The sequence below is a fragment of the Podarcis melisellensis genome (assembly GCF_964234715.1).
Source record: "Podarcis melisellensis genome assembly, chromosome: 12".
Classification (NCBI taxonomy): Eukaryota; Metazoa; Chordata; class Lepidosauria; order Squamata; family Lacertidae; genus Podarcis; species Podarcis melisellensis.
In genome coordinates this window covers 56,630,022-56,657,778 of record NC_138544.1, presented here as the reverse complement: position 1 = coordinate 56,657,778, position 27,757 = coordinate 56,630,022, and the positions used below count along the sequence as shown (strand labels likewise).

The 27,757-nt window shown below is 45.8% G+C and overlaps 1 protein-coding gene across 2 annotated transcripts in view; it reads right to left on the bottom strand.

Moving 5' to 3' along the window:
* LOC309353279 (D-serine dehydratase-like) overlaps window positions 1-9,301 on the bottom strand; it is a 29,416-nt gene extending 20,115 nt beyond the window's left edge. The window contains exons 1-4 of one of the 2 annotated variants that reach the window (XM_081882649.1): window positions 9,213-9,301; window positions 7,135-7,283; window positions 4,560-4,840; window positions 3,218-3,395 (exon numbers count right to left, since the gene is read on the bottom strand). In XM_081882649.1, coding sequence (XP_081738775.1) covers window positions 3,218-3,395; window positions 4,560-4,840; window positions 7,135-7,283 — 608 coding nt within the window. In that variant the 5' untranslated portion in view covers window positions 9,213-9,301. The remainder of the gene's footprint in view (window positions 1-3,217; window positions 3,396-4,559; window positions 4,841-7,134; window positions 7,284-9,212) is intronic. The other variant, XM_081882650.1, reaches the window with a different exon arrangement.
* Between the last annotated feature and the right edge of the window lie 18,456 nt (window positions 9,302-27,757).

The following is a 27,757-nucleotide window of genomic DNA, read 5'->3' as shown; positions in this document are numbered from 1 at the left end:
ACTCTGAAATTCCACAGGCTGGAAAAGGAGGTGCGTTTTGGAGGCCGGTGGTCTCTCCGGCTAATCCCCCTCTTTCCCGTCTGCTTTGCATGTGGGTGATTTAAAGGCCTGGCCTGGAAAGTATTGTGTCTGCACCCCCCCCTTGCTTTATTCTCCTCTCCATCTCTGCCATCTCTCCTCCTGCCCCTAAAACTGTGTTCCACTTCCTGCCTGCAACTAATCTGAACCTCCACGGAAACATCTGAGAGGAATTTGCCCCAATAAAACAGGAAACTTTCTCATACCCTCGCAAAGAGAGGGAGAGAGAGAGAGAACATTGGAAGACGTTCCGGCGAAAGAGGAGTGGAATTTAAAACTACTTTAATGAATGTTAGAACGATGTCGGATAGAAATTTAGTGGTTTCCAGCTTTAATGCTTTAAGAGAATATGGGAAAAAAGGTTTAGAAACAGGTTAAAATTTATTGATAAGGACTTGCTGAACTAACAATTTGAATTGGAATACAAAAAAGGGAGGGACGAGGAGGTCTGGGAAATAAGTTAATGGAAAATAAGTAATGGAAATTCTGTGTGTTTTTAATTATTTTCATTTTTGTTCTTTTTTCTTTTTGATTTTTATTGTATTAATATTGAAAACTTTAACAAATATCTTTTTTTTAAAAAAAGGAATTTAAAACTACGGGACTTGTATGGAGACGGCAAAATGGACGGCAAAAATAAGAGACCCAAAAGACAAAAGCATTTGTGGAAGAGCGGAGAAGCTTTTCGGATTATCTGGGAAAATATTACAGCCAAAGGAAATCGCAGGCAGTACGGGAAATATAGGCAAAGGAACGAGAACAATAAAGGAATGTAATGCACCAACATACTTATATGTTAATATACTTATATGTTAATAAGTATTACGTTTAAGATAAAGGATTTGAACAGAAACATCATGGAAGTTAAGAATGGGGAATCAAAATGCTAAGTGAATATTGTAAGGAAACAACGATATTTGTTAAGCTGTATTATTATTATTTGTTAAATTTGCATACCATCCTATACCTGTAGATCTCAGCGCGGTTGACAGCATAAAATACAATATAAAAAACACAAAATACATAATGAAAACCAAAACAGACTTAGTTGTTTCTGCTATGGACCATAAGGGACATTTGATGCTGACAGCCCACTGCCCCCTAGTGGCCACACAGGGGAGGAAGCTCACAAAATGCGCCTCTTTTTTAAAATAAAAATAAAAATACTGTACACAGAATTCTGCAGGGATCCTGAAGGTCATGTAATAATAATAATAATAATAATTTATTATTTGTACCCCGCCCATCTGGTTGGGTTTCCCCAGCCACTCTGGGCGGCTTCCAACAAAGATGAAAGATACACATATTAAAAACTTCCCTGAACAGGGCTACCTTCAGATGTCTTCTGAATGTCAGGTAGATGTTTATCGCTTTGACATCTGATGGGAGGGCGTTCCACAGGGTGGGCACCACCACCGAGAAGGCCCTCTCCTGGTTCCCTGTAACTTGGCCTCTCGCAGTGAGGGAACCGCCAGAAGGCCCTCGGAGCTGGACTTCAGTGTCCGGGCAGAATGATGGGGGTGGAGACGCTCCTTCAGATATACTGGACCGAGGCCGTTTAGGGCTTTAAAAGTCAGCACCAACACTACTTGGGGCTACCTTTGAAGGTCCCCGGAAACTACAACTAATCCAGAATGCGGCAGCCAGACTGGTGACTGGGAGCGGCCGCCAAGACCACATAACACCAGTCTTGAAAGACCTACATTGGCTCCCAGTACGTTTCCGAGCAGAATTCAAAGTGCCGGTGCTGACTTTTAAAGCCCTAAACGGCCTCGGTCCTGTATACCTGAAGTAGCATCTCCACCCTCATTGTTCAGCCCAGACACTGAGGTCCAGCTCTGAGGGCCTTCTGGCGGTTCCCTCACTGCAAGAAGCGAGGTTGCAGAGAACCAGGCAGAGGGCCTTCTCGGTGGTGGCGCCCACCCTGTGGAACGCCCTCCCACTAGATGTCAAAGAGAACAACAACTACCAGACTTTTAGAAGACATCTGAAGGCTGCCCTGTTTAGGGAAGCTTTTAATGTTTAACAGACCACTGTATTTTAATACTTGGTTGGTAGCCGCCCAGAGTGGGTGGGGAGACCCAGCCAGATGGGCGGGGTATAAATAATAAATTATTATTATTACAGTGGTACCTTGGGATGCGAACGGGATCCGTTCCAGAGCCCCGTTCGCATCCTGAACGCAACGTGAGCCGCGACGGCGTGTCTGTGCCCGTGTGGGTCACGTTTTGCTGCTTCCGTGCATGCGAATGATGTCATTTTGAGCACCTGCACATGTGCGAGCGGCGAGACCCGGAAGTAACGCGCTCTGTTACTTCCAGGTTGCCGCGGAGCCCAACTCGAATGCGCTCAACCCAAAGCACATTCAAACCGATGTAAGACTGTATTATTATTATTATTATTAATTATTAGGTCAGCCGCTGTGTCTCAGTTTGACCTACCTCACAGGCTTGCTGTGGGGACTAAATAAACAGTGTACAATACTCATTGCAAAGCATTGGAAGACACAAGACCTACCCACTCTGGAAGAATGGCAGATGCAAGTAATGGACTACATGGAAATGGCGGAAATGACTGGCAGAATCCGAGAACAGGGAGAAGAGTTGGTGGAAGAAGATTGGAGGAAATTTAAAATTTATTTACAGAAACATTGTAAAATTTTTGAATGTTAATGGCATTGAAATGAACTGAAGGGGTTCTAGCAACAAGGTAAAAAATAAGATTGGATTGATAATAGATAAATTAATTGGATATGAATTTGCTGAACTAATTTTCAAAAGGGATACAAAAAAGGGAGATGTGAGGAAATCAGGAAAATAAGTGAATCAAAGATGAGAAATTAAAAAGCGGGATTTTTGTGGTTTTTTTAATGTGCTTTTTCTTTTCTTTTTGTTTTTCTTTTTTCTTTTTTTTCTAAGTTAAACTTTTGTATTTTTTTGTATTTTATAACTTTATATTTTTGTGTATGTGTTTTTTCCTTTTTCCGTTTGTTGTTATTCTTAAAACTTAATAAAATATCATTAAAAAAACAAACCAGTGTACGCCGCCTTGAGCTCCTTAGAGCGGAAAAGGTGGGATATTTAAAGCAGCAAATCAATAAATATATCCCGCAAGCGAATGAAGGCTTAAAAGCACTCACTGCTCCATGAACTTCAGGGTCAACACAGTGGTGGTGCGAGCCACGGCCTGGATTTCGGACGCTCCGTGGCAGCTGTAGGAATTGCCGCAGTGTGCGTATATCCCTGCCAGTTCGGTGGCCCCTTCCGCAATGGCCTTGGCGAGCTCAAGGGCAGCGGGGTCCGAATGCCTCAGGCCGGCTGGAATTAAAGCGGAGAAAAAGGGATGGGAGAGGTACAGCACATAAGTTTTCTGGCTGGTGTCCGTTGGGACTTGATAGGGCGGAAAGCAAACTATGGCAAGTTCTTAAAGAAACGGGAGTGCCTGATCACCTCATCTGTCTCCTGAGAAATCTCTATGTGGGACAAGAAGCTACAGTTAGAACTGGATATGGAACAAGTGATTGGTTCGAAATTGGGAAAGGAGTACGACAAGGCTGTATATTGTCCCCCTGCTTATTTAACTTATATGCAGAATTCATCATGCGAAAGGCTGGGCTGGATGAATCCCGAGCCGGAATTAAGATTGCCGGAAGAAATATCAACAATCTCAGATATGCAGATGACACAACCTTCATGGCAGGAAGTGAGAAGGAGTTAAAGAATTCCCTTAAAGTACACCCTTACTGCTTTCACAGTAATTAAGCCCTCGCTTTACTGGCCGAGGGAGCCAGCGTACAGCTTCCGGGTCATGTGGCCAGCATTACTAAGCCGCTTCTGGTGAACCAGAGCAGAGCACGGAAACGGCGTTTACCTTCCCGCCGGAGCGGTACCTATTGATCTACTTGCACTTTGACGTGCTTTCAAACTGCTAGGTTGGCAGGAGCAGGGACAGAGCAACGGGAGCTCACCCCATCGCGGGATTCGAACCGCCGACCTTCTGATCAGCAAGTCCTAGGCTCTGGGGTTTAACCCACAGTGCCACCCGCGTCCCTTTACCTTTTTACCTTACTGCAAATAGAGCCACAAGACGAGTCTTACAACCACTTCTGGGTCAAATGCTGGTAGACTTAGAGTGTCTTCTCTGGTTGCAGAACAACCACAAATAATAGCCTTTCCCTTCTGTTCTCCAGGGAGTAACGCCGTTTACCTTCCCGCCGGAGTGGTACCTATTTATCTACTTGCACATTGACGTGCATTCGAACTGCTAGGTGGCCAGGAGCAGGGATCGAACGACAGGATCTCACCCCGTTGCGGGGATTTGAACCACCGACCTTCTGATCGGCAAGTCCTAGGCTCTGTGGTTTAACCCACAGCGCCACCCGCATCCCTGGTATTAAGTTCCGCGCCCCAAAATGAGATGCCCTGCACCAGCCACCCTGGCAGAGCGGGTGCTGGCCTGTCCCTGGCCAGAGCCCACAGTACCTCGGTGGTTTTCGCAGTCGATCTTTAGCCACACTTTCCAACGTTTCCCATGGCGCAAGGGCCTGTTCTTCAGGAGGGACAGCGCTGCGTGGCTGTCCACGAGGACATGGAAGGCATCCAGCCTCTCGGCCAAGGCTGCACATTCTTCCACCTTGTCAAAAGGCAGAGGGTAAGCATAGAGGATGTCGTCAAAGCCGCCATCGGCGAAGAACCGGCCTTCGGCCAATGTGGACACCACAATCTTCCTCATGGTGCCTCCGGTCATAAGACTTCCACCCTCCCTGAGGGAAGAACGCAATTACAATTATTATATATCTTCATTTCCCCCTATAATATTTACAATTTAAAGTACAGTGGTACCTTGGTTCTCAAACGCCTTGGTACTCAAACAACATGGAACCCAAATACTGCAAACCCGGAAGTAAGTGTTCCGGTTTGCGAACGTTTTTCGGAAGTTGAACGTGCTCCGCTTTGAGTCTTACACTTCCGATTTGAGTGCCACACTTCTGTTTTGAGTGTTACGCTGAGGTCTGTCTGTTTTTCCTCTTTATTTTGTGTTTTTGTTTTTGTGGCTCTTTTTCATTTTGTTTTTGTAACTGTGTGGAACCCAGTTCAGCTACTGATGGATTGATTGTGTGACTGCAGTACATTGTTTATTTGCTTTCATTTTATGGATCAATGGTCTTGTTAGAGAGTAAAATTCATCTGAAATTGCTGTTTTAGGGGTTGTTTTTGAAAGTCTGGAATGGATTAATCCGTTTTGCATTACTTTCTATGGGAAACCACGCCTTGGTTTTGGAACACTTTGGTTATGGAACGGACTTCCAAAACGGATTAAATTTGAGAACCAAGGTACCACTGTACTCGTTTTTACATCCTTAAGATATCAGTGACTTCCGTTCTACTCTTTCCACACACTCCCAAGCAGCCCCGGGCTCTGGCAACCCACATTACACCACTGCCATAAACTGGATCTGCAAAACCATAAAGGCTTTTCTCTGTCGAAATTGACCGGGAAGATTAGACACCAAGAAGACAAATTTTTTAGAAATGAATAGATTAACTTTACAGAATGTATGAAGGGGCATTGCAAACATTTAAAAATGTTAGTAGGATTGGATTAGCACTTGTAATATAATTTGATGAAGGGTATTGAAAAAGGAGACTTAATAGATTGGATAAAAGGATAGAAATGCAATAAATCCTTGGGAATTTCCTTCTGGGGCTTCTAGGGTGGCAACACAACGCGAAACCTATCCTTTCTCCTACACGAGAGACCAATTACCAAGTCAGTTCGGGAAACCCAGGCAAGGAATCCACGGGCTGCTTAGACGGTCTCCCAGCAGATTAGCAAAATGTGGAACAGATCTGGTGAGCTCAAGATACAAAATTCCTGCAAAAAAGCAAGGGGCAGGGTGGGCTATAAACGGATGATTATAAACAAATAATAGGGTAATATGCGAAGATTGGGGAGAAAGCTTTGCAAAGTTTGGAGCAGATTTCAAGCCGTCAGTGCGGGATTTCGATATCCGGTTCCTTTTTCAGGATTCAGAATTCGATTTACAGTGGTACGCTAGTTCTCAAGCTTAATTCGTTCCGGAAGTCCGTTCCAAAACCAAAGCGTTCCAAAACCAAGGCGCGCTGTAATGCGAAACGGATTAATCCGTTCCAAATTTTTAAAAACAACCCCTAAAACAGAAATTTAACATGGATTTTACAATCTAACGAGACCACTGATCCATAAAATGAAAGCAATAAACAATGTGCTGCAGTCACACAATCAATGAATCAGTAGCTGAACCGGGTTCCACATCGTCACAAAAACAAAACAAAATGAGCCACAAAAACAAAAATTCAAAATAAACAGCAAAAACAGACAGACCTCAGTGTAACACTCAAATCAGAAGCGTAACACTCAAAACGGAGCACATTTGGCTTCCGAAAAAAGTTCACAAACTGGAACACTTACTTCCGGGTTTGCAGTGTTTGGGTTCCAAGTTGTTTGAGTATCAAGGCATTTGAGAACCAAGGTACCACAAAAATGAAAGCAAGAAGAATTACCGACAAAAGAAGAATGGAGGATGAAATTGATGGACTATGCAGAATTGGATAAACTAACCGGAAGAATTCGAAACCTGCGGGACCAGAGATTCACAGAAGACTGGTGTAAATTTACGGACTATTTGAAAAGTAATTGTGATGACCAGATTACGTTTGTAGGTTTGCAAGACGTTTTGTGAGGTAAATTATTTGAATTATTGCAAAAATGGTTAAAGAGGTGGATTGTGAGTTAAGATAATTAAAGGCAATAGGAATTTAAGAAATGCAGAAGAAATTATAAAAATGGTGGATCATCAGAGGTGCTGATGGAAGTCCAAAAATATTGTATAAGATGTGAAGTTCTGTGGAATGTATAATAATTGGTATGTTGAAATTAATAAAAATTATATATATATAAAAGAGAACCATGGTACCAGTGTACTTGACCTGCCAAATTGCAAGCGAGATGGTAATGTGATCTCTCTCTCCGCCCCTCCTGTAATTTATTATTACAATCCAATATGGCGCCACTCACAGCGTTTTGTGGGTTTTCATGTGAGGCCTCAAGACCACGCCCAGGGCCTTGCAGCGGTCCTTCATCTTCTCGGCGTTCCTCTTTGCCGTGTCCAGGTCCACGGTGAATGCCGGGCTCGGCAGCTCTTCCACGGGTCTCCCAGTCCACATCTGTCAGGAGGAGAAACTTAGCAGGAGACCCACGCGAATGGCACAAATGATGCTTAAAGGTAAAGGGACCCCTGACCATTAGGTCCAGTTGCGGACGACTCTGGGGTTGTGGCGCTCATCTCGCTTTACTGGCCAAGGGAGCCGGCGTACAGCTTCCGGTCATGTGGCCAGCATGACTAAGCCACTTCTGGCGAACCAGAGCAGCGCACGGAAACGCCGTTTACCTTCCCGCTGAAGTGGTACCTATTTATCTACTTGCACTTTGACGTGCTTTCGAACTGCTAGGTTGGCTGGAGCAGGGACCGAGCAACGGGAGCTCACCCCGTGGCGGGGATTCGAACCACCAACCTTCTGATCAGCAAGCCCTAGGCTCTGTGGTTTAACCCACAGCGCAACACCCAAATGGAAAGCTCAACTGGTGCTATCAGAGCATGGTGCTAATAACCCCAAGGTTGCAGCTATCACCAGATCCTGGTTTAATGACTGACCTGCCTGCCGGTGACCAAAGCCTCCTTCCTGACATGCAAGGTCTAAACCCAAAGCAGGGAACCGCCAGCCCTCCAGGTGATGCTGAACTACAACTCCCATCAGCCCTAGCAGGCATGGCTAGTGGTCAGGGATGATGGGAGCTGTAGTTCAGCAGAATCAGCCTGCATAGCTTAGAGCAGCTGTTCTCAACCTGTGGGTCCCCAGATGTTGTTGGACTACAACTCCCATCATCCTTGAGCTCTGGCCTTCCTAGCTAGGGGTGATGGGAGTTGTAGTTCAACAACATCTGGGGACCCACAGGTTGAGAAAGGCTGGCTTAGAGCGTGGCGCTGATAACGACAAGGTGGCAGGTTTGATCCCATTTGAGACAGCTGCATATTCCTCCATTGCAGAGGGTCGGACTAGATCAGGCATTGGCAAACTTGGCCCTCCAGGTGTTTTGGAACTACAATTCCCATCATCCCTGACCACTGGTCCTATTAGCTATGGATGATGGGAATTGTAGTCCCAAAACAGCTGGAGGGCCAAGTTTGGCCATCACTGATCTAATCAATGCAAACCTGCGGCAAAGCAGGAATCTTTTGCCCAACGTAGCCTGTTAGCCACTGGGCAACCCAGCCAGATGGACGGGGTATATATAATAAAATTATAATTAAAATTATGTTGGGTGCCCACCAACTCGTCTCCTCCTCCTTGAGAGACAAGGGATGCATCCGTATTTTCTCGTGTCTCTGATCTTTGAGAATAAGCAAAAATCTTATCGGAAAACTCTCCTGACGATCTTGTTCTCTGAACCCCAGTGCAAAGGAGAGGAAGGTACGAAAGAACAGTGGCAAGAAAAATTGATTACTTATGCAGAATTGGCTAAATTGCGAGACGAGGACAATTGTGACTTTAAGGAAGAATGGGAGCTTTTTTACAAATTATCTAAAAAGACAACAAAATGAACTGGACTCCTTGGCAGGGTTCGAATACACATACACAAATTTATTGGTTGATAACATGATAGATAGATCATGTAAGGATATGTACAAGCTTATAACAGGCAAAGAATAATATGTGCTACGAAATCAGAGAGAGGAGCTGAGGGGAGTCTGAGGGGGGGAGGGTTTGATGGGGTGGGAAAAAAGGGGGGAAATAATGAATATGGTATATTTTGAAATTTTTTTTTTGCTGAAATTGTTAATAAAAATATTTTAAAAACAAAAACAAAGGGCAGGAAGGGATCTTGAAAGAGGCCAAGAGAACAGTCGGACAGCACAATAGTATTCTTGGCTACTTCAGGGAAACAAGACAATTTTGCATTTGAGGCTCAATGAAAGGGAAGGGAAATTTATCCCTCTGCAACAAGAAATGGAAGGTTTTCTTTTAACCTGCCAGCCTGTCTTGAGACACTTAAGGAAACGGAATGAAATCTTAATTTGGAAAGAATAAGTGTACCTCTTAGCAGAGTTGCTTTCGCTCAAATCCAGCTGCTCTTAAGTTGGGATAAAGTCCACTTTTGCAGCATAGAGACAGCTGGTGGCTGAGGTCATATGACATGGGGGCGGGACATTGGGGGAGTGTTGGCTGTGCTGGGAGCCCCATTGGCTTAGCCAAAGGGGGTGCAAAAACCACCTCTGCTTCCTATTGAATTAACCGCTTGCCACTCCAAAACCAAAACACAAAAACCGACATAAGTTCATGCAGAAAAGCAGCTCTAACGCTTGCATGTCTGTGCACTGGTCAAAAGACATTTTGCAAAACTCAAGAAAGGAAAAGGACTTTGTTTTTGTTTTTTTAAACGAGGAAATGTTTAATGCACACTTTGCAAGCTTTGTGTATAGGATTTTACATTAGTTGATCTTCTAAAGGTCACTTGTAACAACAACACGAATAAGGTTTCAAAATTGGACGGTTAAGAAAATAAGATTTTACAGACATGCATGAATAAGTATATAATAATGGAACCAGGAGGGGGAGTGGGGGGAAGTCAATTAAGATGCATTATTTAAATTTTTGATAATGGTGTTCTTTTTTTATTATAAAATTAATAAATTGTATCTAGCTTTGCACAAATGGCTTAGGATATTTAACCTTGGGTCCTTTTTCTTCTGCTATCAGTGCGACTGAGTTTAGTGCCTCAATAAGTCTGATGAGGAGGACTGTGGTTCCCGAAAGCTTGCGCCACTACAACCGACGCGTGAGCCTTTAAGATGTCACAAAAGTCTTATATAAAACAAAGAGACTTGTGTCACCTTAAACTGTATAAAAATCATACAGCTGCGCCCCTGATGCTGTATAAAATTTTAGTGAATGGTGCCGCTCAAATTGCTTAAAAATCTTCGCTGTTATATCCTTCTTCTGGTTTTCATAAAGTTTCAAGTCGTCTCGGGGAGGGTCTCTTGCAAAGAAACAAATGATGGCAGTTTGGGGGCGAATGCAAAGCCCCCATAGATAGTGGGGATGCCTAGAAGGTTGCCAACTTTTTCCAAAGAAGATTGGCAAGTTAAATTAAAGGAATATGGTGAAATGGCAAAATTGACAGTGAGACTAAGAGGAAGAGACGACAATTAATTTAAAGAAGATTGGAAGGACTTTATTGCATATACAGTGGTACCTCGGGTTACATATGCTTCAGGTTACATACGCCTCAGGTTACAGACTCCGCTAACTCAGAAATAGTACCTCGGGTTAAGAACTTTGCTTCAGGATGAGAACAGAAATTGTGCTCCGGCGGCGCGGCGGCAGCAGGAGGCCCCATTAGCTAAAGTGGTGCTTCAGGTTAAGAACAGTTTCAGGTTAAGTATGGACCTCCAGAACAAATTAAGTACTTAACCCGAAGTACCACTGTATACAGAAGCAATGTACAAAGGTTAATACATTAGCAGGGTTCTAGAACTACTAAAGGTAAAGGTAAAGGTACCCCTGCCCGTACGGGCCAGTCTTGACAGACTCTGGGGTTGTGCGCCCATCTCACTTAAGAGGCCAGGGGCCAGCGCTGTCCGAAGACACTTCCGGGTCACGTGGCCAGCGTGACAAAGCTGCATCTGGCGAGCCAGAGCTGCACACGGAAACGCCGTTTACCTTCCCGCTGGTAAGCGGTCCCTATTTATCTACTTGCACCTGGAGGTGCTTTCGAACTGCTAGGTTGGCAGGCGCTGGGACCGAGCAGCGGGAGCGCACCCCGCCGCAGGGATTCGAACCGCCGACCTTTTGATCGGCAAGTCCTAGGCACTGAGGCTTTAACCCACAGCGCCACCTGTGTCCCACTCTAGAACTACTAGACAGCATCTTAAAAAGCAGAGACATCACCTTGCCAACAAAGGTCCATATAGTCAAAGCTTTGGTTTTCCCAGTAGTGATGTATGGAAGTGAGAGCTGGACCATCAAGAAGGCTGATCGCCGGAGAATGGATGTTTTTGAATTATGGCGCTGGAGGAGACTTTTGAGAGTCCCATGGACTGCAAGAAGATCAAACCTCTCCATTCTGAAGGAAATCAGCCCTGAGTGCTCACTGGAAGGACAGATCCTGAAGCTGAGGCTCCAAGACTTTGGCCACCTCAGGAGAAGAGAAGACTCCCTGTAAAAGACCCAGATGTTGGGAAAGATGGAGGGCACAAGGAGAAGGGGACGACTAAGGATGAGATGGTGGGACAGTGTTCTCGAAGCTACCAGCATGAGTTTGACCAAACTGTGGGAGGCAGTGGAAGACAGGTGTTAAGTTGTGGGTGAACATATCAGACGAGACAGCGATTCTTCAAACAGCTCTTGTTTATTCACAAGAAAGAACAGAACTGAACTGAAGGGTTCAGTCAACCTGCTTATATAGAGCTCCAGTACAACATTACTGTAACAACTTTCTAAAACTATCCAATCACTGAACATCACTTTCGATCCTTCATTTGCATAACTATGTACAGTATCCCCCTGCTGGCCCAGGGTGAGAACTTCAGTACATAACAACAGGAGTGCCTGGCGTGCTCTGATCCAGGGGGTCACGAAGAGTCGGACACGACTAAATGACTAAACAACAAAGAACTACTTGTAATTTTATTATGAATGGACAATAAGTAATTTTAATGGTTTTTTAATTTACAATGGACATGTGGTATGTTGATAAATAATGGAACCAAGGAAGGGACTAGGGGGGAGTCAATTTTTTGGTTTGGTTTTGAATTTGTATTGTTGTTTTATTTTTGTTATTTTGGGGAATTTAATAAAAAATATTCCCAAAAAATAGAAGGTTGCCAACTTTTTCGGCGGCCCCTGCTCCTCTGCCCTCCTTCCTCCAGCATGCAGCATCTTGCTGCTCGCCAGCACCACCAAAGCCTCCTAGTATGCTCCCTTCAGTTAAAAAATATTGCAAGATCTCCCCCCCCCCCCGTCCCAATATATTCATCCCAGGGCTTCTGCAATCCCCAGCTCTTCAGTGCATGCCGGGAAGGATGGGGTTAACTCTGCCTTCAACTGAGATTTCAGAACGAGGCTGTCGAGAGAAAGAGCCGATTGCGCCCGACCGCGCAACTTCTGCGCCTCGTCCGGGAGGAGAGCCGCAGAGCTGCTCCGGACCGGGAGCACTTAATGAACGCGCATGCGCGAGCTGGCCCCGTCCGCTGGCGTTTATTCTTGTGGTAGCTGTCTCGCCCGCGCGCCCTTCTTTTCTAAGGGATGGCTGCGCAGCGCCACCTGCCGGCAGGAGCGAGGAGAGCACAGGCTCGTTCCGCCTCTCTGACCGCTGCTGCAACCCATTGCAAGTTCTGGGATTTTGCAGAGCAGAGTGCAAAATAAAATAAAATAGAATAAAATAATGCACGGTGAGCGGTTTTTTGCAGCTCTTGCACGGTTGCAATTCCGGAGGAAAGGCATTTTGCAGCTGCAAAGCCCCCGTTGCAAGTGCCAGCATTTTCCTGCCTGCAAGATTTGGAAGGAGAGAGGGAGAGAAAGCAAAGGGGATGCATTTCTCCCCGGGCAGGCAGCTCCGGGAGGCAGCAGGAGCAGGAAAGCAGAGCTGGGCGGGATGCAAACTCTTGCAAAGGCGGAGTCAGGACCAGAAAAGGGCCATTGAAAGCCCTTCTGCTGCCTACAGCCACACCACCCTGAATGCACCCGATCCCGTCTGATCTCGGAAGTTAAGCAGGGTCGGGCCTGGTTAGTACTTGGATGGGAGACCGCCTGGGAATACTGGGTGCGGTAGGCATTTTTGCAATTTCCCCTTTTGCAACGCAGACCGAGGAAGCCTCTCCTTTTTATCAAGCCCACGGGCTTTTGCCTTGAAAGTCACATTTGATGCAAAGGTGGCTGGGAAATGCTCTCTCTCTTTTGTGTCACAATTCCCCCTGAAATTGCAGCCAGTTACAGCCACGACTGCTCCTGCCAACCTAGCAGTTTGAAAGCACCTCAAAGTGCAAGTAGATAAATAGGTACCACTCTGGCGGGAAGGTAAACGGCGATTCCGTGCGCTGCTCTGGTTCGCCAGAAGCGGCTTAGTCATGCTGACCACATGACCCGGAAGCTGTATGCCGGCTCCCTTGGCCAATAAAGCAAGATGAGCGCCGCAACCCCAGAGTCGGTCACGACTGGACCTAATGGTCAGGGGTCCCTTTACCATTTTACAGCCACGACCCGAATGGGAAATTCATGCATGGGAAAAATCGGCATCAAATATCCCTTTTAAGGTGTCAAAACAGTCTTCAGATTTTGATAAAAAAGAGATGGTTCCTGAGCTCTGAGATAGGAAAGTCGAAGTGACAATCAATGGGAGCAAAAGCAAGAATCTCACTATACATGACATTTCCAGGTAGTCTCCCATCCAGACCTGACCCTGCTTAACTTCCAAAATTAGATGGCACCCAATGACATAACTCTAGATGCAGCTGCTGTTTGTAGGCTCACAGAACTGTCATTTTTTATTTTTGCATTTGCACTTCCATTTTTCCAAAAATCTACGGGTCTCTGAGTCACCTGGAAAGGCAGATTTGATGCCAGTTGCAACCTGATTTTTTTTCACCTGCATGCACCCCGCATTCCAGATGCACGCAAGGAGGTGTGCTTCCTAACCTGTCTGCAATTTCAGGAGAAATTGCGAAATGGGGTGAGACGATCACCCTTGAATGAGGATGCAGGTGGAGAGCTTTTTAGCGCCCCAAACCCAAGCTTGCGGAGCTGCACGTGAGATCCCCAGAGACATCTTGATGCTTGTTGCATGTCTGAACCTAGAGCCACGTGTTTCTGCAAAAACAGGCCGCAGGAACCATTTCCTTGCTCCAAAAGTGTTAAGCCGCTGGAGCTCCCAGCTGCCTTTTCAATCTCTGGCTCTGCTTTTACAATATGGACATTGCTCCTTAAACCGGGCGATTGCTTCTTTCTTTCCCAAATCTGCCTGCCTCTTGAGCACTGGGGCTTTACATGGGACATTGTGACACGGCCCAAAGGCAGGGCCGCAAAAACTTAAATTAACAAAACCTGTGAAGGAAGGTGACGACAGGTGACCTCACCTAGGCCCGAAGTCACCCCCCACCAAAGCAGTCTCGGAGCTTTTCAAAATCATTTTCTCAGCAGCTAAGCATCAGAAACATTCCGCTTGCTGTAACTAAAAAGATTGCAACAAAGGTAGGGAACACAGTTCATTGTTTCTCAGGCCTTTCTGATGCCTTCTGGCCTTGCTAAAGAACCACATTGCAACTTCCTTTCTGTCCGGGAACCAGGCCAGAGATTGAAACATCTGAACACTCTGAAACCCTTTCCTGGGAAGAGTCCCAAGAGTCCCAAGACAGCTTTCTGTTCATGCTCAGAAGACTCCTGAGGGAGGAGAAAGGGGGAGGGATCTGGAAGGGGTATATATCCTTGTGCACATGACTGTGAACTTCGTGCATGCTTTTTGTGACTTATCACACTTGCTCCTTCTACCAGTTCATGGATGGTAGAAATAAAAGCCTTTTCTCCGAAACTATTCCTTGAGTGTCTGTTGACTCCCACTTCCCTTTCCCAGGCGCAATATTTTTCCCACCCGAGGGCAAAGCCTCATAAGGCTACAACATAACTCTAGATGCAGCTGCTGTTTATAGGGTCATGGAAATGTCATGTTTGGGTTTTTTGCATTTCCACTTCCATTTTTCCAAAAATCTGCGGGCCTCTGAGTCATCTGGAAAGGCAGATTTGATGCCTAAAGTTGCAACCTGATTTTTTTTCACCTGCATGCACCCCACATTCCAGATGCACGCAAGGAGGTGTGCTTCCTAACCTGTCTGCAATTTCAGGAGAAATTGCGAGATGGGGTGAGACGATCACCTTTGAATGAGGATACAGGTGTTCACTTGGAGAGCTTTTTAGCGCCCCAAACCCAAGCTTGCAGAGCTGCACGTGAGAGTCCCAGAGACATCTTGATGCTTGTTGCATGTCTGAACCTAGAGCCACGTGTTTCTGCAAAAACAGGCCGCAGGAACCATTTCCTTGCTCCAAAAGTGTTAAGCCTCTGGAGCTCCCAGCTGCCTTTTCAATTTCTGGCTCTGTTTTTACAATATGGACATTGCTCCTTAAACCGGGCGATTGCTTCTTTCTTTCCCAAATCTGCCTGCCTCTTGAGCACTGGGGCTTTACATGGGACATTGTGACACGGGCCCAAAGGCAGGGACACAAAACCTGAAATAAACAAAACCTGGAACTGTGGAAATGCACGATTCACTTCGATGGGAGCTTATCAGGGGCGCCGACTTATAAAAAATATTGGGGGGGCCCATACCGACTTATAAAAAATATTGGGGGGGGCCCAAGACCCCCAAACCGCTGCTGCTGGGGGAACGAAAGGGGCGAGCCCCGGGCTGCCCTTGTTGGTTTCTGCTTTCTTCTCTGTGCAGCGAAGTGCTTGTCACGAGACAGGTGTTTACATTCCACAGAGTCTGTACTGTTGGAGGTTTTCCCACGGGAATAGGAGACTGGATATGACGTACACTGGTTTCCTGTTTTTCACTGTTCTTTGCAGTTTCAGTTTGTGATTCTCTCCGTGCTTTAGAGGAGAGATGACGCTTTCTCTGCTCCGGCAGAGGGAAAATGTTTTTTCTGTAACTTACCAGCTTTGAACTGTAAATAAAGTAGTATAGAGCATGTTGGCTCATACTTCTCATCATTCCGCTGTGCACTGGACACTGCTTATCCCCTACATTTGGTTCCGGGCCCAGAAAAACGCAGTGTTTTGAGAATGGACTTCAGAAGTCGGGCTCCTGGCAAAGGAACAAAGGAGCAAAGAAACGGAGAGCCGGCAAAGCATCGGAACAGCGGCAGAGGCACGGATCGCACGGTATCTGCTCTGCGCGTCAAAATGATTGATGAAGGTATGTGCTACTGCTCCGGGCAGCCTGCCAGCTTCTAATTAATGGCTTTATGGCTGGACTTTGAACTTTTAATAGCCGGTTTTTGCCGTGGCACAGGCAAATGGCTAAAAGCAAGATTTCCTATGCTGGGGGAAATCGAAAGTAACTTTTAGAAGTGCTGTTGTTTCAAAGCAGCTGCAGATGTGACGCAGCAAGAATTAAAGGGCAGTAGAGAAAGCACTTGGGGACTTTCGCTTTTGAACTTGCTTTTGGAATGCAGTTTGAAGCAGCTGCAGATAAGCAAAGCAAATAAACAGAAGAGCGGCACAGGCTCATAGGCAGAGGCTGTTTTGATTTGCCTTTGGATTGAAGCAGCTGTACACAGAAGCAGCATGTATACAGCAGCTTGATTTAAAGCAGCATAGATGACGCAAGAGGCAAATGCCAAAGTCATGATGGCTAGCTGCAGAAGGCTGGATGAAGCAAGTGGGGAATTTGATACCACTGATCAGCCAAATGCTCAACTCACAGTAGCCTGTGATACTGCCATGATTCAGAATGAAGCAGATCGGCGGGGTGCTAGCTGCATCAACAAGGGGGAGACTTCACAGTCGTCATCCCATAGTGCAGTGGAACCACCAGATGGCGCCAAAGCTTTGAGGGCAGTGAAATGCTACTCGTGTGGACGTCTAGGCCATATGAAGAGGGAATGCAAATATCCCAGGGCCAAGACTGAGCAGCGCAGCGGAAGCTCATCGCGTGGAAAAGGCCAGAGCAAAGGCAAAGGTCCGGTGTCCAGGACAACGCAGCACAAGGCAATGGTCTCACGCTACGCTCCAAAGGTTGCAGAGGTCCAGAAGACGTCTAGATCTTTCTTCGTTGTTGATTCAGCTGCAACACATCACATGTGCAACGATAAGAGACTGTTCGTGTCTTTTACACCGCAGGAAGGTGCAATTCACCAGGCGGATGACCACACTATCCCCAGTAAAGGCTACGGAACTGTTGTTCTTCACAGTTTGGACTTATCGATACAGGATGTTCTTTATGTGCCGGATGCGAAACATAATCTGCTCAGCGTTGGACAGCTGATTGAGAAGAAGATTGACGTTTCCTTTAAAAACAATAGATGCATCATCACCAAGAAAAATGATTATCAATTGTATGCTGAATTTGTTGGTCGTTTGTTTGTTTTGTATTATGATGATGTTGTGCAGGATGACACTTGTTGCATTGCAGGTACTAACAAAAGTTTGCATGCAGAATGTATTCACGATTTTCATCGAAAATTTGGTCATTTGCATTTTGAGGCAGTATCTAAAATGCCTGCCTTGGTTGAAGGTATGACTATTAAACCCTGCAGGTACCACATGAAGTGCAAGGCATGCGCAGCAAACAAGGTGAAAATGGCTGCGAAAGGTAAGGTGTCTAGTAGGCAAGCTACAGAACCATACCAAATTATTCATGCTGATTTGGTTGGACCACTAGCGCCCTCTTTGGGTGGGAATAGGTACTTCATGGTTCTCCTTGATGCATTTTCCAGGTATATTTTTGTGTACAATCTCAAGCAGAAATCAGAGGCTTTTCCTAGGTTCAAGGAATTCTGTGCTTGGTTGGGAAATGTGCATGGTAAGAAGATAAAAATTCTTTTCACTGACCGGGGGGGAGAATTCACTTCTCAGCAGTTTGAAGCTTTTCTGGCTGAGAAAGGAATTCAACACGATTTGTCTAGTCCTCGCTCGCCATGGCAGAATGGACTTGCGGAACGAGCAAATCAAACATTGCTTCAAGGGTTAAAAACCTTGCTGCATGATGCAAATCTTCCAGAGAGTTATTGGGCCGAAGCTCTCTCGTGTTTTGTTTACAGTTGTAATCGCAGGTTATCTTCAGCGATTGGTTGTACCCCCTATGAGAAGATGTTTGGCAAGAAGCCATACATCAAACACATGAAAATTTTTGGTTCTGACATGTGGGTTCACTCACCACAAAACTCCAAGTTAGACAAGCGTGGTTTGCATGGTATCTTTCTAGGTTATCAGAAAGGGTCTTACAGAATAATGATGACTGACTCAAAGGAAATTAAGCTCACAAGAAGTGTTGAGTACAATGCCAAGTGGGGGGAGAATGTGGGAATTTTCCAATGTTATCCTGTTGACAGTGATGAGACTGAGGATAGTCAAAAGCAACCACAACAACCCACACCCACTGATGAAGGTTCTGATTCTGAGTCTGAAACTGAATCAGATGATTCAGAGGATTTCAAGAGTGCGAAAGCCTCTATGCGACCCTCTGAAAGCTCTGATCAAGAATTGGAGGAACCATTGTTCACAATAGGTCACTTTTCTCCTAAGAAGGAAGAGGAGAGTGTTGAAGACTTAAGGCTAATTCGCAGGTCACAGAGAGCCACAAAAGGCAGACCTCCAAAGAGATTTGCTGATGAGTTTGCTAACATAGCAGTGACAGCTGTTAAAAACTCCAAGAAGGTTTTTGAACCTTCAAGTTTCCAAGAAATCCAGGATTTGGATTCAAAGGAAGCTGAGCCATGGTTAAATGCCATGAAGGCTGAGCTTGATTCCTTGGAAAGGAACAAAACATGGGACCTAGTTCCAGTAGTTCCAGGAATGAAACTGCTTGGAAGCAAATGGGTCTTCAAAGCGAAGACTGATCAAAATGGCAAGATAGTCAGACACAAAGCCAGATTGGTAGCCAGAGGTTTTGCACAGGTACCAGGTGAAGACTATCACGAGACCTACTCACCTACAGTGAGGTATGAGAGCATTAGACTTATGCTCAAGCTAGCTGCAGAAGAAAATCTACACATTAGTCACCATGATGTGAATACAGCTTTTCTGTACGGATCTCTAGGTGAATCACTTTATATGCTTCCACCTGATGGCGTACAGGTAAAACAGGGATTTGTTTGTGCTCTGAAAAAGTCCCTTTATGGTCTCAAACAAAGTGCACGGTGTTGGCACACAAAACTCACTGAAGTATTGTTTTCTCTAGGTTTTAAGCAAGGGAAAGCTGATCCATGTGTATTTGTCAAAGAGGAGGGGCAAAAGAAACTGTATTGTTTGTTTTATGTTGATGATCTTTTATTCTTTTGGAAAGATGTCACAATGTACAATAACGCCCTAGCTCAACTGAAAGAGCACTTTGACATGAAAGATCTTGGTGAGGTAAACAATTACCTGTCTCTGGAAATAGAGAGAGATCAAGATGGTAACATTCTAGTACACCAGTCACGGAAAATTGCTGATGTGTTATGCAAACTAAACCTGATGGATGCTAACCCTGTAGACACACCGATGACAACAGGTTATCAGGTAGATGACACTGAAGAAGCATTTTCTGACACTACACTGTACAGAAGTGTGCTAGGCAAGCTAAACTTCATTGCCAGATGTTCAAGACCAGACATTGCTGTTAGCTGTAATTTGCTAAGCAGACAAGTCAACAATCCTACTGTTAAGGATTGGAAAGCTCTGAAACGCATAGCGCGGTATTTGAAAGGCACTATGCATTACAGACTGAGATTTAACAATCAGAAGTCTGGTGGTCTTGAGATATTTGCAGATGCAAGTTTTGGAAGTGACACTACAGACAGGAAAAGTACGTCTGGAGTTTGCTATAAGTACAATCAGGGTCTTTTTGATTGGTCATGCAAGAAGCAAACAACAGTTAGCTTAAGTACTTGTGAAGCTGAACTGAATGCACTGTCTTATTCACTTAAAGATTGTGAATGGTTGTTACAATTGTGCAAAGACATGAAAATTCCTGTCAAATGTCCAATCCAGGTTTACCAGGACAACAAAGCATGTTTGGCTTTGCTGAATTCTGAAGGTTGTAAGCAAAGCACGAAGCACTTGCAATTGAAGTTGCAACATGCTAAGGAACGTATTCAGAAGGGACTCGTAACGGTGTCCTATATGCCAGGTAATGAAATTCCTGCTGATGTATTGTCCAAGATTGTATCAAGGGATCAACACTGTACCTATGTGCAGAAGTTGGGTTTGTACTGATATTGTACGAACACGCTGCCCAGAGATGTTCACAGAAAGGGGGAGGATGTTGGTTTCTGCTTTCTTCTCTGTGCAGCGAAGTGCTTGTCACGAGACAGGTGTTTACATTCCACAGAGTCTGTACTGTTGGAGGTTTTCCCACGGGAATAGGAGACTGGATATGACGTACACTGGTTTCCTGTTTTTCACTGTTCTTTGCAGTTTCAGTTTGTGATTCTCTCCGTGCTTTAGAGGAGAGATGACGCTTTCTCTGCTCCGGCAGAGGGAAAATGTTTTTTCTGTAACTTACCAGCTTTGAACTGTAAATAAAGTAGTATAGAGCATGTTGGCTCATACTTCTCATCATTCCGCTGTGCACTGGACACTGCTTATCCCCAACAGCCCTGACCTTAAGTGAACCTGTGAGGGCCCGCTTGCGGCAGCCGATTGGCTGCCGCCGTGGGCGGTGAATATTAATGATGTATCATTTTTGTGCTTCATTCTGTGGCCACAGACATGTGATCTGATGGTGAATTTGGGGTGACCCAATGCAAAAATCCTGAGGATCCCTGTGGATCCATGTTTTGTAACCACGTTTTTGCACCATTGCAGCCCCAGGCAACAGTGGGTGTGTGATTTTTGGGGGGCAGGCTGTAGCCATGGACATGCTATGTCATCTGATGGTGAATTTGGGGTGACCCAATGCAAAGATCCTGAGGATCTCTGTGGATCCATGTTTTGTAACCACGTTTTTGCACCATTGCAGCCCCAGGCAACAGTGGGTGTGTGATTTTTGGGGGGCAGGCTGTAGCCATGGACATGCTATGTGATCTGATGGTGAATTTGGGCTGACCCAATGCAAAGATCCTGAGGATCCATGTGGATCCATGCTTTTTAACCACATTTTTGCACCACTGCAGCCCCAGGCAACAGTGGGTGCGTGATTTTGGGGGGGCAGGCTGTAGCCATGGACATGCTATGTGATCTGTTGGTGAATTTGGGGTGACCCAATGCAAAGATCCTGAGGATCCATGTGGATCCATGCTTTTTAACCACATTTTAAGTGGGGAGGGAAGGAAAAACACAGAACGGACAAGGAGCACGAGAGGGGTGTGCAGAGAAGCAGCTGGCTAAGAATGCAGGGGAGGGGTATAACGGCAGGGAGGAAAGGAAGGCAAAAGTTTTCCCTCACCTACCCACCCAAGCCAGCCAGCTCGCACGCTCTCTCTCTCTCTCTCTCTCCCCTCTGCATGTTTTCAGCAGCACTCTGCTTTCCCCTCTCCTTGCCTGGAGGGGAGGGGCTTTCCCTGCTCTTTGTTCCCTTTGAGCAAACACAGCAAGGAAACAGAGGAGGGTTGGCAGTAAGACCCTGAGGCAGAATGCAGGAAAGCAGCCGCTTCCTCTTTTCAGGTTTCCCTTCTCCGACGCGCGGTTTGATTTTTGCCTGATTTTTCGGCTCCAGGGACCACACATTCGCTCTATAACACGCTCTATAACACGCGTGTTATAGAGGGGAAAATACGGTAATAATTTCATTAAATTATTGGGGGGGCAGAGCCCCCCCAAACGAATTTTTGAGGGGGCTCGGGCCCCCTCAGGCCCCATGGAGTCGGCGCCTATGGAGCTTATGCAGGTACCGTAATCCTCCAGGAAGAGGCTGCCCTTAAGTACAGCGTTTGTCAACCTAGTATTGAAAGTGGATCAGCATTTCCAAAGATGTTGCAACCGAATGAGATAAGATTCATTTCCCAGGCCTGCTATGAACAGAGCCTATTCATTAGCCTTTAAAAGTAACATTTTGCCTTTTGCCACAGCAGAGAAAAGCTGTTTTGGATTTTTAGAAGACAAAAGGAGTTTTGGACAGTGTCTGGTGTGATTATTGAAGCCTGGGGTGATTTCACAGACAGGATTTGGGTATCCTGTCCCTTCATTCCCCCCTGTTTGTTTTTGGACAGCCGCCAGGCCTGTCCCAAATGGACCACTATCCTTTCTTGAGGCCACTGATGCTTGCCCCAAGTTTGGGAGCTGGGAGCTGCTTCCTGCAACTGTTGCTAGGTCAGCCAAGTGTCTCCTTTGACGGGGTGCAATGGCTATCGGGTCAGGAAGCAAACCCCATGCTTGCCACATGTTCTCGTTCTTGGTGTCTGTTGACTCCCACTTCCCTTTCCCAGGCGCAATATTTTTCCCACCCGAGGGCAAAGCCTCATAAGGCTACCGTACCTTCCAAAAAAAAAAAAAAAAAAAGGACTACCACTTCCATCAGGCTGTGCTTGTTGAGCCTGATGGGAGTTGTAGTCCTGAAGGGACAGGATACCCAAATCCTGTCTGTGAAGTCACCCCGGGCCTCAAAAGCAAATTTCCCCTTTCTCTCTTCTAAAACAGCTTTTCTCTGCTCTTCTCTCCTTTCTCACAAGATGCTTTTGCATAGGCAAAATGTTACTTTTATTAGTACGAGAGAGCTTCAAAAAGGCTAATGAATAGGCTCTGTCAAATGCCAAGCATAAGCAAGCCTGGGAACTGGCTCTTATCTGTACTACCCAGGACAGGATGGGGTTGTGCAGAGTTGTTAAGGCAGCAGAGAGCATTGTTGGCTGCCCACTCTCCACCTTAGAGCAGATTTATGCCACAAGGTGCCATAGGAAGGCACTGGACATAGTAAAAGATCCATCGCATCCTGGTCACTGTCTCTTCGAGCTCCTGCCGTCGGGACGGAGATACAGGACGATGAAGACAAGAACGAGCCGTCTTAAGAACAGCTTCTTCTTCAGAGCGATCTCAGCCCTGAATGGGAAGCCTGGACTTTGAACGTCATCTAATCTTCCTTGCGGTATTATACTGTATTATTTTAATTAGTGTTTTTATAGTTGTTTTGATTTTGTGTGGAGTGCCCTACCTGGGTGGATGGAGCAGCCAAGTAATTTCGTGGTCCCCGAGAGGGGGCAATGACAATAAAGATATTATTATTATTATTATTATTATTATTATTATTATTATTATTATTATTATTATCTCATTCAGTTGCAACACATCTTGGACACGCTTGGATTTGATATCCCGCTTTATCACTCCCCGAAGGAGTCTCCAAGCGGCTAACATTCTCCTTTCCCTTCCTTCCCCACAACAAACACTCTGTGAGGTGAGTGGGGCTGAGAGACTTCAGAGAAGTGTGACTGGCCCAAGGTCACCCAGCAGCTGCACGTGGGGGAGCGGGGAATCGAACCCGGTTCACCAGATTACGAGACTACTGCTCTTAACCACTACGCCACACTGGCTCTCACCACGCTGAACCGCAATGCTCCTCAACCTCCTTGGTTTCTCATCCCCCTTTCCTGGGAAGGGCGCCAAGAGTCCCAAAGACAGGAGCTTTCTGTTCATGCTCAGGAAACTCATCATGGGGCAGGGCTCCTGAGGAGGAGGAGAAAGGGGAGGGAACTGGAGGGGAATATACAGTGATGCCCCGCAAGACGAACGCCTTGCAAGACGGAAAACCCGCTAGACGAAAGGGTTTTCCGTTTTGGAGGTGCTTCGCAAAATGAATTTCCCTATGGGCTTGCTTCGCAAGACGAAAATGTCTTGCGAGTTCCTGCGGGGTTTTTTCCCCCTTCCCCCCCCTTTTTCTAAGCAGCTAAGCCGCTTATCAGCTGATCCGCTAAGCTGATAAGCCGCTAAAAGCCGCTAATAGCACTAATCCGCTAAGCTGTCAATGGGCTTGCTTCGCAAGACCAAAAAACCGCTATACGAAGAGCCTCACGGAACGGATTAATTTCGTCTTGCGAGGCACCACTGTATGCTCTGTGCAAATGGCTGTGAACTTGTGCTAAGTTTGTGAGTTATCACGCTTGCTCCTTCTACCAGCCCGGATGGTAGAAATAAAGTTTTTTCTCTGAAACTATTCCTTGAGTGTCTGACTCCCATTTCCCTGTCCCGGGCGCAATGCTCTTCCCACCCGAGGGCAAAGCCTGAAAAGGCTACAGTCCAAAACATCCAGAGTTGGCAATGGCTGCCTTAATCTCTCAGGACTCGGAAGGAACAGCGAGAGCCGGACCAAAAGAACTCACAGGCTGCGCTTGTTTCTTTTCAAAGTTTATTCAAAGTCACGTGAACAGAATACCGTCAAGTCTGTGGGGCAGGCCCATTACAGCTGAAGGCAAGTAGTCATTTTCAAGTTTAAGGCATATTTATATTAAAAAATAATAATAATCGGAAGTTCAGATTGTGCTTTTATTTCCTTTTTCGGAAAGAAGAACCGTGGACAGATCCTTGGATTTGCTGCGTTTTCCTGAGAGTAGATAGCCCAATGTGGATTTGTCCTTGTCCCTACCATCTTCCCCCAACTGGAAACATTTAATTTTTTTTTTGCTCTCACGCTAGAGAAAGTAAAAGGACAATTTGTGTGTCCCTCTAGGCACTTCCAAAGCACTGAACGCCAAGAAGAAGACCTCAAAAGCACCGATGGAGCCGATCCCTGTCTGCTTTGCTGTGTGCCATTAAGTTTCGCCAGTGAAAACAGGTGCCTTTACAAGGTACTTTCAAGAATGTACAACTTGCTGTTAAAGTGGAACACACAAGATGAAACGGTAAAATCGGCTATGATAAGGTGGGCACAGGACATTGGGCACAATATTATGTTTGAGGACTGGGAAAGGTTGTGGATTACTGGGTTGAATTTCACTGCATGTAATGCTTTGAAAGAAAATGTAATGAAAAAGATATACAGATGGTATATGACCCCAGTCAAACTTGCAAAAATATACCACCTGTCTGATAATAAGTGCTGGAAATGTAAAGAAAGTGAAGGAACATTCTTTCACCTCTGGTGGACCTGCCCTAAAGTGAAGGCTTTCTGGGAAATGATATATAATGAACTGAAAAAGGTATTTAAGTATACCTTCACTAAGAAACCAGAGGCCTTCCTTCTGGGTATTGTCGGCCAAGGGGTGGTAAAGAAGGACCGTACATTTTTCATGTACGCAACAACAGCAGCAAGGATACTTCTCGCGAAGTACTGGAAAACTCAAGATTTACCCACACTGGAAGAATGGCAGATGCAACTGATGGACTATATGCAACTAGCTGAGATGACCGGCAGAATCCGAGATCTGGGAGGAGACGGTGGAAGAGGACTGGAAAAACTTTAAGAATTATTTGCAAAAATATTGTAAGATTTATGAATGTTAAACAGGATGCTTGACTATAAACAATTTGGCAACATTAAATTAGATGAAGTGAAGTAAGAAGACAAGGTAAAATGTACGATAACTATTTGGCTTAATTTAATTTGTTATGGAATATAACCATGGTTTTTAAAATTTGAAATATAATATTGAAAACTAGCCAGTAAGGATGGAAGTAAGGAGATAATTTGTTGGACTAACTTTTAAACTGGAAAATAGGGGAGGGAGACGTGAGGAGGTCCCAAGAAGTAAAGAAAATATGTTATGTTATGTTATGTTATAACTTTGTTTGTTTGCTATATTGTTAATTTAAAAATTTCAATAAATATTTATATAAAAAAAAAGAAAACAGGTGCCTTTACGTTTACCTGGGCAACCTTCATATTAGTTGTGAAAAGCAGTTACTGGCACAGCGCTTTAGGAATCGGACCAGGGACTGGAAACTTTGCATTATGTTATAATAAAGAGTTCCATTTCCCCTCCCAGATCTCTCATCTGCTCTCCGCCGATCTCCCTGTGTAAATCATCTCCAATTGCACACTGGAAGGAACAACTTAAGAGGGGAAAAGACCTGACCAGTTGCATGCTGACATTCAAGAAGAGTAAGGCATATTGCAAGTGCTCCAGATGTGGAACTGCTGTGTTTACCAGTCACCGCAGTCCTTCAGGTGGAGGTCTGTATAGTTGCACAAATGGTCAGGCGATTCTGGAGCAGATTTCTCCCAAGCTGGTGGAGTGGACTACAATTCCCATCAGCCGCGGGAGCTGCGGTCTAGCAACATCACGATGGCGCCAGTCTGTTCCGGAGCTGGGACCACCAGCCTTTCCTTGGGCTGTCGCCAGGCGCTCCGGCCGAGTTGCGAGAAAAACCTCAGCAACTGGAAAGGTGGGAACAGGGGCGATGGCGGCGATAAGGCTTTGGGGCATGCACAGAGCGCCGCTTGGAAAACGGGGTCTGTTTTCTGCCTCGGCTGATGGCAAGAGCCGCTCTGACAGGGACCCCAAGCTAAAACTGGTCCTTCTTCCAGAAATCCTGCTATGCAAACAGATCTCCAGGTGGGAAACAGACAAAGTCACCTAGACAAAGCCCAGTGTTTGGTTTCCCCACCGTTCCTGCCCTTTTGCTGTTTTTCCCTTCTGCATCGAGTGTGACTTGGTTAGGGACGCAATCCAGCAGCCATAGGAAGAGGTTCCTCAAAGCCGCCCTCGTTCAACCTCTATTCTGAACCCGTTCCAGCTGGGAGCCCTGGTGTTGTCGCATTCGGAAGCGTGAAAACACAGAATTTCGAAGACACGCACGTGGAAAATGCAAAACAGACACTCGATTGGGAGCCGCACAGAGTGGCTGGGGAAACTCAGCCAGATGGGTGGGGTATAAATAATAAATTATTATTATTGTTATTGTTATTTATCCCCCCTAAAGCCAGGGGATTCCAAGGTCAAAGCGAGGAGGTAACAAAGACCTCTCCGGTGAAACGTTTGCTACTCCTTGGGAAGGTGAGGAGAGCCCCTTAGATTCTCATTTGAAACAAAAGGACAAATCCACATGGAGAAACATCAGAGGTGTTTTGAGTCTTGCTCTCTCCAAGCCAGCAGGATATCAGAAACAGATAAACTCCCCCCCCTTCCATCCGCTTTAAATACAAAAAAATAGAAAAGTTTGGATCAACATTATTCATAAAAGATACAAAACCTGTGTGTATATATATATATGTACACAGAAAACAGAACAATTGTGGGGTTTTTGAGGGGTAGGGGTCTTTTTTGCCAAAAAACAGAGAGCGTGGATATTGCACTTTGTGGAATTTGGTCTTCACCCAGGAATTATTATTATTTTTGGAAGAGGTCAATGGGGAGGTGGGCGGGAGGAATCAAAGGCGGCCTTTGCTTTTAGAGCTCTGGTCTTCCCTTTACGAATGAAAGGGGGGGGGCAAGTGCCTACTGCTGCCGCCAGATGCCCTCTAAATGTTTCGGACTACAACTCCCATGAGGTTCGGTGCTGGCTGGGCCTGATGGGAGTTGTAGTCCGATACGTTTGGCGCCACCCAGTGGCCTGTTGTATGAATGCAAACTGCTCCTTCTGTTGAGCCTGGAACTTGGATGGGACAAGGCAAGTTGGTGGGTCGTAGGCAGAGAATTCTGCAGGACTCTCCCATTCCTCACCTGGAATATTCACCCTGCTGGAAGGAACCCCAATGGTGCCCGCATTTTGCCATCTTTCTCCTTTCCCCACGGCGCTGGTAGGAAGGCGACAGACAATGGAGTCTGCGGAGAAGGGGCCGCCAGTCCAGCCAACCACAGTTGTTTTCCCCTGCCCCTGCGACTTTCCGCAGCAAAAAGCACAACACAGTTGCTCAAGGGGGCAAAGAGAAAGATGGACTTGTTTCCCCACTGAGAACCTTCTAACAGAACCGAGGATCTACGGTGCGCGGGAGAGTCGTGGCGGACTGTTATCTGCACCACGGTGTGCCAAGAAGCGGCGCAGCCGCGCAGAGAGAGTGCGTTTGGGGCTCGGGTTTCCT